This window comes from Nymphaea colorata, chromosome 13 (genome assembly GCF_008831285.2).
Source record: "Nymphaea colorata isolate Beijing-Zhang1983 chromosome 13, ASM883128v2, whole genome shotgun sequence".
NCBI lineage: Eukaryota > Viridiplantae > Streptophyta > Magnoliopsida > Nymphaeales > Nymphaeaceae > Nymphaea > Nymphaea colorata.
This window is the reverse complement of record NC_045150.1, coordinates 7,280,475-7,297,513: the sequence shown is the minus strand read 5'-3', so window position 1 is coordinate 7,297,513 and position 17,039 is coordinate 7,280,475. Positions and strand designations below refer to the sequence as shown.

Here is a 17,039-nt window from a genome sequence, read left to right as displayed (position 1 = left end):
CACTTTAAGTGACGGGCGAAGGAAAGGGGAGGGCACCCGATGGTGCCCATCCCTCTCACCTCTCTCTCCCTCATTGAAAGCAAAGAAGAGAACGGGAAGAGGAAGAGAAAAAGGAGAAATCGCAACAAGGTATATTCGAGATTTTTTTGTCTCGTGAAGTCGAACGGGAAGTATGAGATCCCCTTTAGAGGTAAAAATTCTGAGCCGGAGCAAAAAGCACACGTTCAAGGTACCAGCGGGCGCGCATCTCTCTCTCTTTCTCTCTCTCTCTCTCTCTCTCTATATATATATATATATATATATATATATATATATATACTGCAATTGCTTATGGCTGAAACAGTTATGCATGTTTCTCATGCCACATCTGCTAAAGCAGGTTACTCCCACTCACGTCATAAATATCTATACATGATATTTCATATTCTCAAAAGGGAGCAGAATGCAAAGAGGGACAATTTAAGAAAATGGCCTGTTCTCCAGGCATCCTTTTTTAATCATGTCAATGAAACTTTCCTTCTCAAATTTCTGGAGACAAAATATCCTCAAACACCAAAGGTTTCAGCGTCAAAGTTGTTCTGGGGGAATCAGTTAGCAACTTATTTGAAGTTGCTATCGAGAACATTGTCTAGCAACTTACATCCAGCAAAATTCGATGCTGTTTGACTTACATAAGATTGAGAATGAACTCCATGTTTGGAGAACCCAAGCAGCTCTATCACTCTTCACTAGATGCAAATGAACAGCATTGAGCAAAACTTCGGTCCACGCAACAGGAACCAATCTTAATTTAATCTGTGCACCGCAAGGGAAACTGGGTGCAGTATCTGCAAGAGAACAAATCAACTCATAAAAAAGGGTCTAGTGTCAGCAGTCAATAAATTAAAAGAACGCATAAGTACTTACACTCACTAATCTACATCAGAATACACCCTGCCAGAAGGAATTTTTCTAGAATATGCATCAGACAAGCTGCAAAACACATGGGAATGCATAAGCTTTGTCAATAAATTATTTTGAATGGATGTGCTCATGCAGTTTCACATTTTTTTATATCAGCTCCATTGTTGCAGAGTTTGGCTAACACAAACAGAATCAGGGTACTACGAAGTAGGAACCATAAAGAGGGTGAAACCAGATCATGTTACAAGTTTAGTGCTGGTAGAAGGAAAAATACCGGTATTAGGAAAAAGACAATATAATAATTTGAAAAAGGAGAGCCAAGATCCATTTTCTATGTAAGACTTCAAAAAAGATCAATTCTATAAACAAATGAGGACTAACAGATTAAGCTGCCACTCGATAAGTCAGCAATTTCCAAAGTTCCTGAGATGCCAAAAGCCTAATGACAATTGACATGAACTGGAGACAGTGGCAGGGTACAGGAGCTTCAGGGACTTCATATGCTTCCATGGTACAAAATCATTCCGAAACATGACAACAACAAGCTTCATAACAAAAGGGAGGATAAACTTAAGGCCTTCTGAGGAGAACAAGTGCATGTAAGTTACCACTGGATAATGCCTTGTTGACAAGGACAAGGCAACAAAGATGTTTGGAAACAATGCAAGATAAACATTATTGTTTGAAGTATGATGAGTACTGAAGATATTATAAGAAGTGACTGCAAAACCAATGTAAAATAAATCCCTACATAAAATTAAGGGAAGTGTTAAACTAATATCAGGAAGCAATACCGCATCGGAAAATATGTTTCTCAAGTATTAAAATTTCTCTTACCCCAATTGCAAAGAAGTATCTGAATCTTCATGCTTGACAAACTGAGGGTCATAGAGCATATATGCACCAGTCAAGTCATGCTTTTTCTGGCAAATAGCATCAAAAGGTTTGCATTCATTGGATGGTCTCACTGGCAGTTGTGCTGGCAGCAAAACTTGAAGCTCCTGAACCTGTCCAAGGAACAAGCTAGAAGAAGTCAGTACATACATTAGCATGCTTGGTGGGGTATTTAATATGTTCAAGTGAATACGATTCTTTCAATGTTCAGATATCAAAATGAAGTTTAGGAGATTTACCTGCTTCTGCAGTGTCTCATTCTCCCTTCTAGCACGTTTTTCCTTCAACAAGCAGAATCAACTCTCATGAAACTTGAATTTGGTATAAACAAGTTCAGTTCAACAAAAAATTAGCACTTCCTTTTTATGCATGCTGATGTAATATGTAGCAAAATCAGTTTAAGTTGGCGCCAAAATTTGATGCTTTATAACTTCTTTGGAAATTGATCATGCCTTTTGAGAATATACATTAAAAATCTTCAAAGCCATAAATTCCTAAACCTTATAAGAGTTATTTAGTTCATCCAAGCCTTAAACAAATGGATTAATCTTACTAAATATTGAAGGTTATCAATATTTTTGTTTCACACAATAATTTAACACCATTCGTCTACATGTAAAACATGCAAACAACTTCGTTCCCATTCAAGCAGATACTTTTACTTTGGTCTTGTTATATGTGGATAGGCTGCTATAGATGCCAGTAGACTTGAAGAACTCTACGAAATTTTCATGTTTTTTAATGGTTGGAGTAGGGCACTTTGTCATTCTAAGAAATAATGGTTTTGAATTCAGACAATAGTTGCAACCAACATTATATCAGTGGAACTGGAAGCAATCATCATATAAATAAGAAGGGAAAATCTCAATAATTAGAGATACATGAACACACATCAAGTCTCCAGCAATAAGAGCATCTTCCTTCTTATCCACCATATGCCTTTTGGATTTTCAGAAAGTACCGTCCAACTGTAAGAGAAGATGTTAACCCATGAAAATGTCTCAGTTCCCTTATTAAGGTTTCAACACTGCTGTTGCTCAGCCATCTGTTAGTAATCACTAAATAGATGCCACTTTTAGTGAAATCAGACTAGGATCTGGCCACTCTATTCCAAAGAGTCAGTAATATGCCAATTATTTGGATATTTGTTGCATAAGTAGATAAAATCTTACACCAATGCTTAGGAGTTTATCAGTTCCCTGATATGCATGAAGCCATAATACTTGAGAGTTTATCACTTCCCGGATATGCATGAAGCCACATAATTTGAGAATTCAAAAACATGCATATTGTACTTATTGGAGATTAGCTTTGTTAAGACAGGGATGCATTGATATTTGAAAGCCAAAGATGCAAATAGGGTATGAAATAAATGAAATAAGAAATCAATCGTCAGTCCAGACTGCTAAAGTATAGAGAGTCACTGAACTGACATAAGTAATTTTTTAAAGTAGTAACGAAAAATAACTCTGTCAACACTTAATAGGGTACTTAATAATGAATAAAACTTCTTTTCAGCCTTGCGGTGCAAAGCCAACACACAGGGTGTCTGATGAACATCAAACAAAGTGTGAGTTTTCCTACATGGCATGATCCAGCGTCCAAGCTAAATCTATCACTAGGACATACGTACCAGCAGCAGGGCTAATAAAACACATTCTATGGAAACCCTACATAATTGGTCAGCTCAGAACACCTCTCTCAATTCCATTTTTCCACTTCAATGACTATGCATAGAGACAAAGCAGATACACATTTAGATGTAAGGTTTCTAATTTCTATATATTCTGAAAATCTACCCAGCTTCAATCATAATGTCTGATGTCTCTAATGCATTTAATAGACTTCAGCTTCTATTTCAAGTTACCATATCATGGTTATGAAGCTAACGAATCATGACTACAAGCTATTTAACTCTCAACTCTCTTATATCCATGTGTCCTCATGAACTACCAAAAATAAACTTTTGCATCTCCAGTATGGAGTTGGTGAAATGAATAACCAAATAATATCAAGACCAGTTGGTTGGGACATTTACTCTTAGAGTGCCAGAGTAGCAGGAAACGACAATAAGGAACAAGCATGGGTCTTCAGTAGGCATGCAGAAAGCATCTACTGAGAACTTCAAAAAACACATCTTCCACATGAACGCACTGAGCAAATTCAAGAAGAAATTCACAAATATAGAATAACAAAAAACATACGCATACTCATGGAAAAAAAAGGACTCAGTACCCTCGGTGCTTGCACAGTTAAATGCTGATATACGTTTAATTGTGGTCTTCTTAAGTTGAATTATTTAGGTCAAAATTTCAAGTTATAAGCACTTTGTAAACTTCTGCTACATTCTTCAATCCATTTAGTCACTTTTTGAACATCTAAGCGAACCAATATGGTTAACAAGATTTCAACTGTATTTCCATGAGAAGAAACCATGCATCAAATGTGTCACAACTATCTTAACTTACCTTTAATTGATACTGTTCAAGTTGCTCCTGTAGCAGTTGCTCCTGAATGAAAACGATAATTCCCCAATAAGAACATAAACTATGGAGTTTAAAAATGAAGAGGGAGACAAAAAGAGAAAAGCTACTAAAATTTCAATATACAGTAGCTTCCAAATGTAGCAGGCAAACGTCTAGAGCTATAATCAGTTGCAAGCACCTTCTTTCCTTTCACACACAACAATCCTTCATGTAGTTGATATTCAAGGCTCTGTAGTTCCTTGAAACTCAAATTCGTGAGTTCTTTTCCCATCATCTGCCTACAGGAATAACCATACTCATATTAGTTGCTTATTAACAGAGTCAACAATACAGATACAAACGAGAAGAAGTACATGTTAGCCAACCGGAGTCTTTTGATCTCTTCCTTTAAAATATTCACCTCAGCTGCATATCTCTGTTAGAAAAGTTTCAATATATTAAACTAAATGAAATTATGAGTCACAGGCAAAAAAATGTATAGTCTAGTTTTGATTCAAACCTTAAAAATGGTGAACAGGTTTTGTGTATATAAAAACTATATATTGACAACCTCAACCAATGCAAGTCCTTAATAGCATAAAATAATTGAACTTTGTCATCCAAATTTTTGGGACAAAGTGATGATTGGAAAGAATGTTTTTGTTACCTTACCCAGTGATTTTGTTATCCAGGTAAAAGATTTAGGGTGTATTCAATTATATAGAAAATTTTTATTACAGGAGCTTTTGCCCATGGTTGACTAGTGCAAATAAAAGCATGGACTCTATGTTCCCCTTCCAAAACATAGTAATGCCCAAAAGGATCCCAACTAAAATATCTGAAAAGAATTTCAAGAAAAGAAAAGCTTTTGCATGTAAGAATGGTACTTCAGGACCAGACCTTTTGCCAAGTAGTTGATATCAGAAGTAGATCAATCATGACCTTGGAACAACTAGTCGGGATAAATCGGACTCCAAAAAATATAACCAATAAAATATAAAACACAACACTAAAATGAAAAAGGTAATAAAAGACATAAAATGTCACTATGAATCAAGCCAATTTGGATATACCGATTCTATGCCCATGGACCAGTTGAAAAACTGACTAGTTGATGGGTTGACAACCAAGGCTATGTGGGCGAGAGATCAAAAGTTCCACAGTCACATAATAACTTGTTGCATGCAAATCTTAAATCCTGGAGTCTTAAAGCACTTGTCTTAGAACCAAATAAATGGAAAGAGGTTCTCCCAATCACTACGGAGTGCAGGAATAGTAATATCTGCATTCCACCAAATAGGTTTGCATGCAAATAGTGAACAGCGGAACACCCAGACAGTGCTGCCTCTAGATTCCAAATTCAACAGATCTACTATTCTGTGGGCTACCATGGAAAGGTGGAGAATAAACAGTGTTGAAGTTTGCAGGGGACTTCAAAATTGTCTCTGAGAACTCAGAAACATCGAATACATCTCGAGCGAGAAGGGGATAGAGCCCTGCAGGGTGCCACCATTGTTGCAATGAAGGTCTCTCTCTCTCTCTCTCTGTGTGGTGATGATGCCATTGAAAGAGGACTCTCCTGGAGAACAGGGCTTCAAGCCCTTATTTTTCAGTGAACCGTCTTTTGCTCTCTCTCTCTCTCTCTCTCTCTCTCGCATTCCAATGAGGTTGGCGATCAACAAGGTTAACTGTGCTGCATTTTCCTATAATTGTTTGGTTAAAGTAATTCGATGCACATTGAGATATGCGTGATGGTTTTCAGACAATGTCACCAATCTACTTTGTGCTCAAGCACCATAGCTAGAGTAATGTACACACAGACTTTATCTTGTTTGCCTTTTTTTTTCTTTTTTCATGTCACTATTTGATAAAACATGTTTTTTCTAGATGTCTACTGCAGTACACTCATTTTGTTTAATGAGTTTGAAATTTTAATACTGCCCCGAATTATGTTATTAATTAACATTTGCTTTTCTTAAAGAAAAGGATCCTGAAGTCATAGCAATGTCATGGTCTTAGATGCCAACAATTCACATGGAGAGTGAAATAGCTAAAAAAGGTTAAGAATTTAAGATACATCAGGCAGCCAACAACAATAAAATGGAAATAGAAATGAAAATCTAACAAATCAATCCAGGAATCACAAATAGATTATCCAAACATAGATGATTATTCATACTGGAATTTGTTACAGATATGCAAACCCAATCCAACTACTAGGTTAGAAACTTAGAACATTCAATTAATTATTTGTACTGTTCCATGGTAATCAAATGCTGGACAACAGCAAAACACGTCCCTGTTTCAACCTACATAAACACTGGACAACAGCACAGGATGTCTCTTTTCCAATCTATACAAACGCAGACAACATGCACATCTGTTCCAAGGGAATCAGATTACCATGTTCCTGGAACAGCAGGACAGGACTTCCTTGTTCTCATACTTCCAAGAACACAAATCAAATGCCCTCAAAGACATAACATGCACCCATAAGATGCTGACATCTTGGAAAACTAAGCTAAGTTCCAAATGTTTATCACCTTATTGCAAAACTTCAGTATAACAAAAAATAATGCAACTTTCTTACTTCATTAGGTAACCATGCATTTAAAGCACTCCTCTTTCGTCTTTAAAAACACAAAGAAGAAAGGATATGCAAAGCACCCATAATATGCTGAAATCTTGGAAGACTAACTTAATTTTCCGATCTTTATCATCTTACCACAAGCCTTCAATATAACAAGAAAATATTGAAAAATTCCTGCTTTCCTAGGTACCATGCATCTAAAAAATTTCTCATTTATCCACTAGGTTTAGCCTCCTTGCACAGTAGCCTCCATGTAATGACTATCATTATATGTGCCTGTCTATGCAATATAGTTTACCGATGCAAAAGCAATGAACATACCCTATGTCCTATGTCACACGGGTACTCCTCCAAAGGAGGAGTACCCGTATGGTACCGGTACGACACGGGTACGCCTTTTGAAATGATCCTTGTTTCTATTGGTTTTGCAGCTCTTTTGCTAGGTGTTTTTCATATAAGTTGTAAATTGTAATGACTATATTTATGAATATGACAATATGTTATTATGATTGTGTAATTTTTGATATAGATATGTGCAAATATGTTATTTTTCTGCATTTTTTGACATATATATGTGTGTGTGTACGGCCGTACCCCCGTACCCAAGTTTTTTGAAAATGGTCCGTACCCGTACCAGTACCGGCACCTGTACCCGTACCCATGTGACATAGCCTATGTCACATAGGTACGGGTACGGGTACGGACCATTTTCAAAAAATTTGGGTGCGGGGGTATGGCCGTACACACATGCGGCCATATATATATATATATATATATATATATATATATATATATATATATATATATATATGTCAAAAAATTTCAAAATGAATAACATATTCACAAAACACAGTATGGAAGTAATTTAACATACAAATATATCAGCTTTCTTAATTCTCTGTCGCATCATCAAGATGAGAAGGAGCAACAGGTCACACTTTTAAGATATATTGACATCGCTATGGTTATGGCTCACACTATTATTGAAGAGTCAAGTTATAGAGAAGGAATGGATTTTGGAAACATTGTATGGAAGATTTTAAATGAAAAGTTGTGAGGAATTGCGTACAAGAAAGTATAGAGTGAAAAAGGAAACAAGAAAAGAGAGGGGGATTTTTAATTTTCAACTCAAAAACTGGACAACTTTGGACTTAGTCAAAGTTGACTGAGTCTGAAAATGGACAAAAATGATCCTGGGTACATTGACTGTACCCGATACTGCGTTGACCGCACCCAGGCTGTACCCAGGGCCGTACCCGTACCCGTACCCGTACCATACGGGTACTCCTCCTTAAGAGGAGTACCCGTGTGACATAGAACATACCTTATTGCTGTAAATATGAAATATATTATGCATGTGCAACTTATGTCAGGTTGTGCAGCAGTTGCCTTGAAACCTTCTCATGCAAATGACCTCCATCGAGAATGCAGTAAAATGTCACACACTTGAGTTGCAGTGCCTCAAAGAACAAAATTAGAGTAGAATAGAGTAGAGGAAACTTGAAACCTTCGGAGATCCATGTAATATGTTCCCAGAAGACGTTGGGATCTTATTCTTCCCAAATAACACACATGTGAACATTGCATATGACAAGAATGAGACATATTGGAATTCTTTGGTACTTGGGCAGGTAGAGGAGAACCATGATACGGTATGTGGGCACCGGGCAAGCAAATCTTAAACCTTGTTTAGATCTCTATAGGAACTTCCCAGAATATCAAAATGTTTGTCATCCTCAAAAACTAGCAGTGTACAGACTATGGTACCGAGCATGAGAAACTTAGATTTTCCTTACAGATAACGAGGAATATATACATCAAAAATTTGCCGTGTGTACTAGAACAATCACCATATGCTATGCCACATGGGTACGAGCGTGGGTTCGGGTACGGATGTGGGTATGGGTGCAGACAAAATTCAAAATCACGGGTACGCAAATACAACTGGTCGTACATAAAATATATAACAAAATTCAAAATCACAAGTATGTAGAATGGAAACAACACATGCATTAAGATTTTAAACAAACCAAAAACACATTCATTAAGATTATAATCCAATATAATGCATATAATAATATTGTAATGTATCGAGTATATAAATTCTTAATATGTTGTATATTGAACATTACAGATACAGTAATACATAACAGCATGTATGCAGTTGCAGTCGGAAAATTTGAACAGCAGAGGTAAAAATTATAAAAGTGGAAGTTGCGGAAGGAACTGAAGATGCAGCGAATGAGAAAGAGTGCAGAAAAGAAGATGTAAAAGACTGGACAAAAGAGGAGTCAGTCAGCACTGACTGAGTGCTGACTGTACCCGACGCTGCATGCACCTTGTCCACCCATGTGTTGTCCAACTGAGTTGACACCGACACATCAGGTGCACAGCCGCACCCATGTTTCATGGACCATATGTCAACTACTGCATGATACAAAGTGATTAAACATTTGGACCCCTTTGATGAGGAAGAAAAGAATGTGATTTCACCTTGTCCAGGGATGACATGCTTATCACATTTGAAAAGATTCAAAAGAACGATTAGAAAATTCCAGGTCCTATGTGACATATAAATTTACACCATTGAGAGTGTACCTAATTGAAGAACACAATATCCAATTGAAAGAAAAATGCTGATATGAAATGATGAAAGCCAGTAACAGCATAAAACACCAAAAAATAGTAGCTATCGTTATAATTACAATCCATCCAACTACTCTATAACAGGAAACCTAACTGCTAGGGTGGGAAAATTTAAAAGGAGATCAAAGATTACCTCATTCTCGGTACCTGGGAGAGGACCACAGTGATCAACAGATTTGTTGTACCTTGCAATAGTCTTTTTGATGCTTCACAAAAAGGAAAAGAGATTCAGAGTAAATAATAATATATATCAAAAGAGTTCATAACTCACTGACTGGTAGTATTCTACAAAACATAAGAATGACAAGCATGCATGGTAACAGTATATTGGTGCATCCATTACAACAGGAAATATCTGGTGTTCCTCAAAAGTGATAGCCCAATGTGATCATGTAACTCTTCAAAACATTAAAAACAAGGCCAATCACTTTATAACACTATACTACACCATTCCTTCATAAAAAGCATATGATCACAAAGACATTGTGAATCCTTTTCTATCATTGTACAGATACCCTTCTTCGGTTTCTGTCGATAAGGTTTTTATTTAATATTAAATGGGAAGTTTGATTCTCTACAGAAAATGCCAGGAATTCAAAAAACCTTAAAAAACACAACAAATAACAGAACAAATTGTGAATATCTTAGTTTTGTGCTGATTTTTTGATAAAAACATTGATCAAAAATCAAAACAGTAATTTTTTGATAGGATAAATCCAAAACAGTTATTAAAACAATAAAAGAAACATCAAAAAATTAAAATACATTAAAAAACATTTTTCTGAAAAAGGGGAAAAATGAAAAATGCCACATTTACATTTTGCAATATTCTTGAAATGTAGAACTTTCCTTTTTGTGTTTCTCTTTATTCTCTCATCTTATAGCCAATACTAACCAGAAGCATGCAATGTAATTGAACTCCTTAAAGGAGTTTGGGGACAAAGCACACAAGAACGTCAAGATCTATGAAGCATGGACTAAGGCACTTCTCGACAAGCATATTATCAGAAAGCAGTTCGTACCCAGGCAACAAGTTTGGGTTTTTAATTCTCAACTCCATCTTTTCCTAGGGAAGCTCAAATGAAGATGGGATGGCCTGTTTGTGGTTTAAAAAGTGACCAGCATGGACCAGACATGTTCATGGATCCAAGGACAGGATTCATCATCACCTTCAACTCCTGGAGGTTAGCCCCTACAACCACCAGCTCCTTGGCCTTGACAACTCACCCCTAGAAGGTGAGCTCTTCCCTGGCCAATGACTAGGTGCTGCAGGGTGCCTTTGATAGCCACATCACCAGACATGCCCACCCACAATACCTAGGGCTGCACAATGAGTCGAGCCAACTCGGGATCGACTCGAGCTCGACTCGTTTTTTATACGAGTCGAGCTCAAGCTTAAATATAAACTCGAGTATATTAGCGAGCCGAGTTCGAGTTGGTTGGACTCGACTCAACTAAATTCGAGTCGGCTTGACTTTCAGCTCGAATTTTTGTTTGCATTTTTAGTTTTCCCTCTCTTTTTCTCTCTCTTCACCCACGCTTCCTCCTACCTTCATCATTACACCCACCTCCCTCTCTCTTTTTCTCTCTTCACCCATGCAGCCACACTTCCTTCTACCCTCATTATTACACCCACCCTCATCATTATGTTTTTCAATCAATCTCATTCATTTCCCCTCCCATTTTTCTCTCTCCTCACCCACGCCTTTCCTCCTCACCCACACCTTTCCTGGAGATAATGTCGGCAAATGTGATGCTCATGGTAGGTGTCATTGAGTTTTGGTGTTATTTTTACTTTTGCAAACAGCAGCCTTAGATAGAAGTGGATTATTGTTCTTTGGATAGTCTCATGTCGTGTTTAGAGATGTGCTCACCAGTGTTTTGCATGTCCAGGAAATCAAAAGTGAAGAGGGTGATAAGAGTCTTTGCCATCAGCTCAAAGATTGCCGACATCCTTACAGACGAGTATTCTTGGAGAAAATATGGGCAGAAACCAATAAAGGGTTCTCCCTACCCAAGGTGCTTCTCCTTCCTCAGTTTGTTCCAATCTCTCTAGAGAAGAAGAGGAATGAGCTTTCCTTTTTTTTTTTTTCTTTTGGCATGATCTCATTTTTCTCATTATCTGAATCTGTCTTTGTCTGCAGAGGATACTACAAATGCAGCAATCTCAAAGGGTGCCCTGCGAGAAATGATGCTTGTCGTGACATATGAGGGCGAGCATCGCCATTCTTAGACCACCAACAACACTAATGCCACCACAACAACAATAACAACACGGCTCTCCTGTTACAGTCTTGATTTTTTTTTTCTGGTATATGTTCTTTTTGGGTTTATGGAATTTGGGTGTTACTGCATTGAATCCTGAACTTCTGAGACGAAACATACTGTAAAATTTTTAGTTTAAGATTTTTGGGGAAAACATAGACAGGATAAACGAGTTTAAGTTTAAACAAGTCGACGAGTCAAGCTCGATCTCGAACACATTCTCTCAAGTCAAGTTCGAGTTGGAGTTGTGTAGCTCTTGTCGAGCTCGAGGTGACTAAACATAACTTGAGTCGAGCTCGACTTGGCTCGTGTGCAGCCCTAACAATACCAGCAAAGTACACATCAAAATGTCGTTCCTATCTGTTTTTTGCTTTTCCTTGAAAAAAAAGAACAGTAATATTTGTAAAAATGTTGTCAACACAATGCTAAACCTGAGAGTTTTGGGGAACATTGCAGCTTCACTCTGGTCATTGGTATTAGAAAATCCATTACCTAATGAGAAGTTTCTCTCCAAAAGCTATTCAATGTCATCTCACTATTAAACTTAGGTGAAGATTTGAACAAGTTGTAGAGATGAAAATAACAACTGGCTACATTTTGCAAGTCAGCAATGAGGCCACTTCAAGGATCTAGTATGATCTTTACATGCAAAAGAATTATTGCAAGTTGCAAGGATCAGCAAACTTCACTTTAAACAAAGAAGTCTGCCACTACATTCTGTTTTGATGTCATTACTGTTGATGTACAAGGGCAGTTTTTACTCATGAGGAGGAGCAGCTATGTGATTTATATTGATTTGCTCACGTATGTGCTACTTGTTTTTTTATGTACCTTCATATATCATGTATTGTTCATAGATTTTCAGTGCCATGTGTGATGACTGATGAAGGTATTGGTTTTATGGCCCAGGACTTCTTGACCTTCCAAGGTAGTAAAAAAAAAAAAAAAAGATGGCCTTGAAAATATCTTGTTTTTTAATGCCAAAATATAAGAAAACATTCTTGTCAGGAAGATACTACAAATTCAAAAATCACCCAGAAATAAATATCTCTATTCTCAACCACTTGATAAGGTCCTTTTCTATATGTAATCTAAGTGTATAATTTCCATTTTTTCTTTTAAAAGCTTTTAAAAAATAGTAGAACACTCATAATTTTATAATTTTTATAGTTTTGAATTTCAGATACCAAAGAAAAACAATATTTTTAAAAAAACTTTCAGGAAAAAAATTCCAGGAAAATCCTGAGAACAATATTTGCCACTATGCTTCCAAATTAAAAGAGTGAAATACTTGTTATAACAGAAGCTGGATAGGTGCTAAGGGATGGGTACTTTCAGCATGTCTGGACTATCTAAAAATGCACTTACTGGTAAACAACTCCAACAAGAAACTGCATAATACATGTACTTATATCGCTGAAATACTTGTTATAACAGAAGCTGGATAGGTGCTAAGGGATGGCTACTTTCAGCATTTCTGGACTATCTAAAAATGCACTTACTGGTAAACAACTCCAACAAGAAACTGCATAATACATGTACTGATATTGCTCACTGTTGAAAGAAGGAAGTGGTCAACATTGCCTTTATCATTTTCCATATTTATGAGCGTGTTTTTTCCATTTTGTTGCAGATGAACTTGCGTGTCCAGTTTCAATTTCCATAGTTTTGTAATTTGGCCTAGTTTTCCTATAAAAGGAGATGACTATCTAATATAAAGCACAGCTGCGCAAACAGGAAAAAAATTGCAGCACATCTATATGCAATATCATTACCAAAAGGTAGAAAAGAAACATGGAATAGAAAATAATGCAAAAGTTAAAATCACGCAGAATGTGAAAAGAGAGAAATGTTCCATGATGTCAAAGATTCTCTAAAATTGGAATTGTCATGAAACATATAACTGCAATTGGTGCAAGCACAAATACACTCCCCACAAATAGACATACAAATCTTCATCCGATGATCAAAACCCTCAAGCATTTACACAAGACTAGCATTTAAACTGTAAGGCAATTGCATTCCCAATTGAATGAATACAGCTAAGCTATTAGCAAAAAAATACGAAGGGGAATAGGGATCATTAAATCCCAGATGGCAACATATAAAATAAAGTAAAATTTTCTCAATATCGATAGAATTTTTTCTTATCTTCAGTAAAATCTTCTAACTAAAAAACTGCAGTCTTGACATCAATGAGCTTCTTCTTATCGTTTTGGTGGTCCAAGACTCGAGCGGGATGAAAAACTTCGCAGCTTCCAAATACTATATTTGTGACTTATCATACTATGACCTATCTATTTCATATGCAATAGCTTCAGCGATTCCAGACTCACGAACCTGTAAGCCCCAATATGCGATAACAGATACAAAATTCTGATTATAGGTCCCTATAGTAACAAACTGAAAAACATCTTTTACCATTTTTGTCTGAGAAAAATCAACTGAGGTATTCCTGTTTAATCAAACACTATCATGATCCATGAAAAAATGTTTCCAGACAGAAACTTCAGGTTCATGTATGTTCCATCAAATCGACCACACAAAACATGACACCTGCAAACGAATTGCACGGACAAATTGGAAAAAAAGAAAAAATAACATCATACCAATGACTAGCAAACTCGAAGAGTCTGCCCGTGCTCGAGAAGACGATGACAGCGATCTCCGCATCGCACAAGACTGCCAGCTCCTTCGCCTTCTTCAGCAACCCAACCCTGCGCTTCGAGAAGGTAACCTGCCTGGTAGTCACGTTCTCAATCTTCTTGATCTCAATTTTCCCCCTTCCCATCTTTCGCCCTCTTCAGCAGATTCCACCAAGAATCGGGTGAACCACTCAGTCCTTAAAAAGAGAAAAACGTCTATCAAAAGGGGAAAAGGGGGGAGCTATATCACTAAAAACGCCCTATATTTATTGCTCCATGGCCTATTAGAGAGGTAATAGCGGGTGGGCACCTCCAAAAACGGGGAAATCTCTCGAAATGGCAAGGTGGGCATGCTCCATTTCCATGAATTCACGAAGAAGAAGATGAAGATCATAGGGCAAAGCCCTCCAAAACAGGAAAGTCTCTCAATATGGCAACCTGAGCGCCTCATTTCGACGACTTGACGCAAGAGGGTGGTGGTGGTGGTGGGATGCCACATTTGGTGGGCTTGTCTCTGCACCATCCCAAATTTAGAAGGCGGCAGGTTGGAGAATAGGGGATCCTTCCGCCAAATTTGGAATTGGAGAGATGGGGACGACTTAGCCCCTCATCTACCGAGGTGCTCTCCATGAGACCCGCAGCAGAAATGGAAAGTCCGTAATAAAATTTTGAATCCCATTTTCAGAGGGAAGCTGCTAGCTACAGTAACCTGATTCCCTCCCCTCACTGCCCTCTCTCATTGTCTCCTTTCCCTTTTTGTCGGTCGCTTGTCATGTAGAGCCAGAGCGGACAGATAAGAGTGAACGGGTAAAGTTCAAGAAAAGGTTTCGTCCCCAGGAGTTTCTCGAAAGGTACATAAATCGAACAAACAAGTGGCCAGAAAATGGGAATTCGCAACTCTGCAACCGAGTACTTTCTGGTAAGTCTTCATAGCTGGGGCTCGCCCCTTTCCAAAAGTGGTAGAAGAACTACCAAATTTTCTGGGGCCATTTTTCATTGGCATATCACTTTTCTTAAAAAAGCTTTTGGGAAACTTTTTAAAAAAATTAATTTAATAAAATTTATGTTGAAAAGAAAAGACTGTTTTAATAATATGGATGTAATATTCCAACTAACCATTTTGAAAAAATCCGATGTAAAACGAATTTAATGTTCAATTAAAAAATGGGATCGGATTTGGACTTAAAAAATCACATTCAATCAAATTCAGATTCAAATGTACATAAATAGATTTGATTCATATTCACAATTGAATTTAATTTTAAATAAATATCCTAGATTCAATTCTCTTACATTTTGAAAATCGGCTAGATGTGGTTCAAACCTTCAAGTCAGATTAAGATTGTAAATTTTGAATTCAGATGTGACTTTTCTTGTTCATGATCAAATCTCAATGTGTGAATATCCAAAAAAAAATTATTAAGTTAAAAGTACATCTAATTTGAATATGATCAATTGACATCACTATATGTCAACTTCCTTAAATAGACTAAGGAGCAGGTTATGTATTTTATAATTGTATAACCATGTCACAAAAATGTTGAATATTCTTTAACAGAACATTATACACAGCATCGTAAACTTCAGCTCCTAAAAGTTTATATCCATATAATGTTTACATATTAATTTGTAAGTTATGATCTTCAGCCAAATCAACCACAAGGTATGGAACGTATTGGTCCAAAATTTCATGTTAAATACAGAAGATCAAACCATGGCCAAGAATGTCCATCCTGATGTGAAGTCTTAAAATATGGTGTCTATTGTCAATATCGAAAGCCAACTTAGTCCATAATATGTTCGAATAAGTTTATATGTCTTGGCCCATTTGTTCATTATTCCTTTTGTTAGAAAATAAATGTTAATCGATTAAGCTAATTCAAAAACTAAAAAGTATCATGTTTCCAAAAAAGAATGGTATTGTGGCGATATATAGTCGAGAGACAAATGTGGCAGTGGGAATATGGAGAGAGATCACCTTGGTTAGGAATAAAGGGAGATTTTCAAGCTTCGCATGAAGTGAAATTTTCTCAAGTTGATGGAAAAATGTTGGGTTGTAGTTTTCCAGGGGAGATTTTGGTGGAGTACAAACAAGATTTCATCTAAGGTAATTGTGGGTGCAGAAATGCTACCAAGAAGATTTTAGATGAGTAGGAAAAGTATTTTATGATACTGCTGAAAAGAGAGTCAAAGCTTCTACTCAACCCTTTGTTTCTTAAGATACTTGGTATGCTCTCAGTGCCTCCGGATGCTGCTTCTATCACTAAGGGCGAACCCAAAAGGGCTGACATGGCCATGGCCTCCACTCAAAATTTAAAAAAAATCATTAATTTTTAAATTTTTTATTTTAACCTATATTATATTGTGAAAATTTATATTTTGACCTATATTAAAATTTGAAGCTATAGTTAACGACTTCGCCCCCACCTACCATTTTTAACTTGCACATTAGTAGCTTTTCATTTACAGCATAAAAGAGTTAATGCTTTAGGGATTCAAAACATGAACTGGCTACTTAGTCAAGGACACCACAAAGACTCAACCCCGTAAGGACACCACAAAGAATCATTCATGGCTGTCTAATGGAGAAAGGAGAATAACTTGATGCTGGTATAGACGGGAAGCTGGCTA

The 17,039-nt window shown here is 36.9% G+C and overlaps 1 protein-coding gene across 3 annotated transcripts; it reads right to left on the bottom strand.

The window, feature by feature from the left end:
• Positions 1–458: 458 nt before the first annotated feature.
• On the bottom strand, positions 459–15,286 carry LOC116266920 (MADS-box transcription factor 23). 3 transcript variants are annotated; one of them, XM_031648418.2, is made up of 10 exons: positions 14,719–15,283; positions 14,373–14,605; positions 9,632–9,704; positions 4,649–4,698; positions 4,462–4,561; positions 4,266–4,307; positions 2,037–2,078; positions 1,741–1,910; positions 907–972; positions 459–827 (listed from the first exon to the last, which is right to left on the bottom strand). In XM_031648418.2, the coding sequence occupies exons 2-9, from the start codon at positions 14,552–14,554 to the stop codon at positions 912–914; spliced, it is 720 nt and encodes a 239-aa protein (XP_031504278.1). In that variant the 5' UTR covers positions 14,555–14,605; positions 14,719–15,283; the 3' UTR covers positions 459–827; positions 907–911. The 3 variants fall into 3 exon arrangements, with proteins under 3 accessions (XP_031504278.1, XP_031504277.1, XP_031504279.1); XM_031648417.2 differs by having other exon boundaries at positions 4,637–4,698; positions 14,719–15,279; XM_031648419.2 differs by lacking the exon at positions 907–972 and having other exon boundaries at positions 4,637–4,698; positions 14,719–15,286.
• Between the last annotated feature and the right edge of the window lie 1,753 nt (positions 15,287–17,039).

Excerpts from the sequence above, each read along its gene's own strand:
- LOC116266920 (XM_031648417.2), bottom strand. The coding sequence starts at position 14,554 with ATGGGAAGGGGGAAAATTGAGATCAAGAAGATTGAGAACGTGACTACC. Across the intron at positions 4,562-4,636 it reads AGACTCCGGTTGGCTAACAT|GCAGATGATGGGAAAAGAAC; the intron begins GTACTTCTTCTC and ends TTATTCCTGTAG. Across the intron at positions 1,911-2,036 it reads ATGAGACACTGCAGAAGCAG|GTTCAGGAGCTTCAAGTTTT; the intron begins GTAAATCTCCTA and ends TTCCTTGGACAG.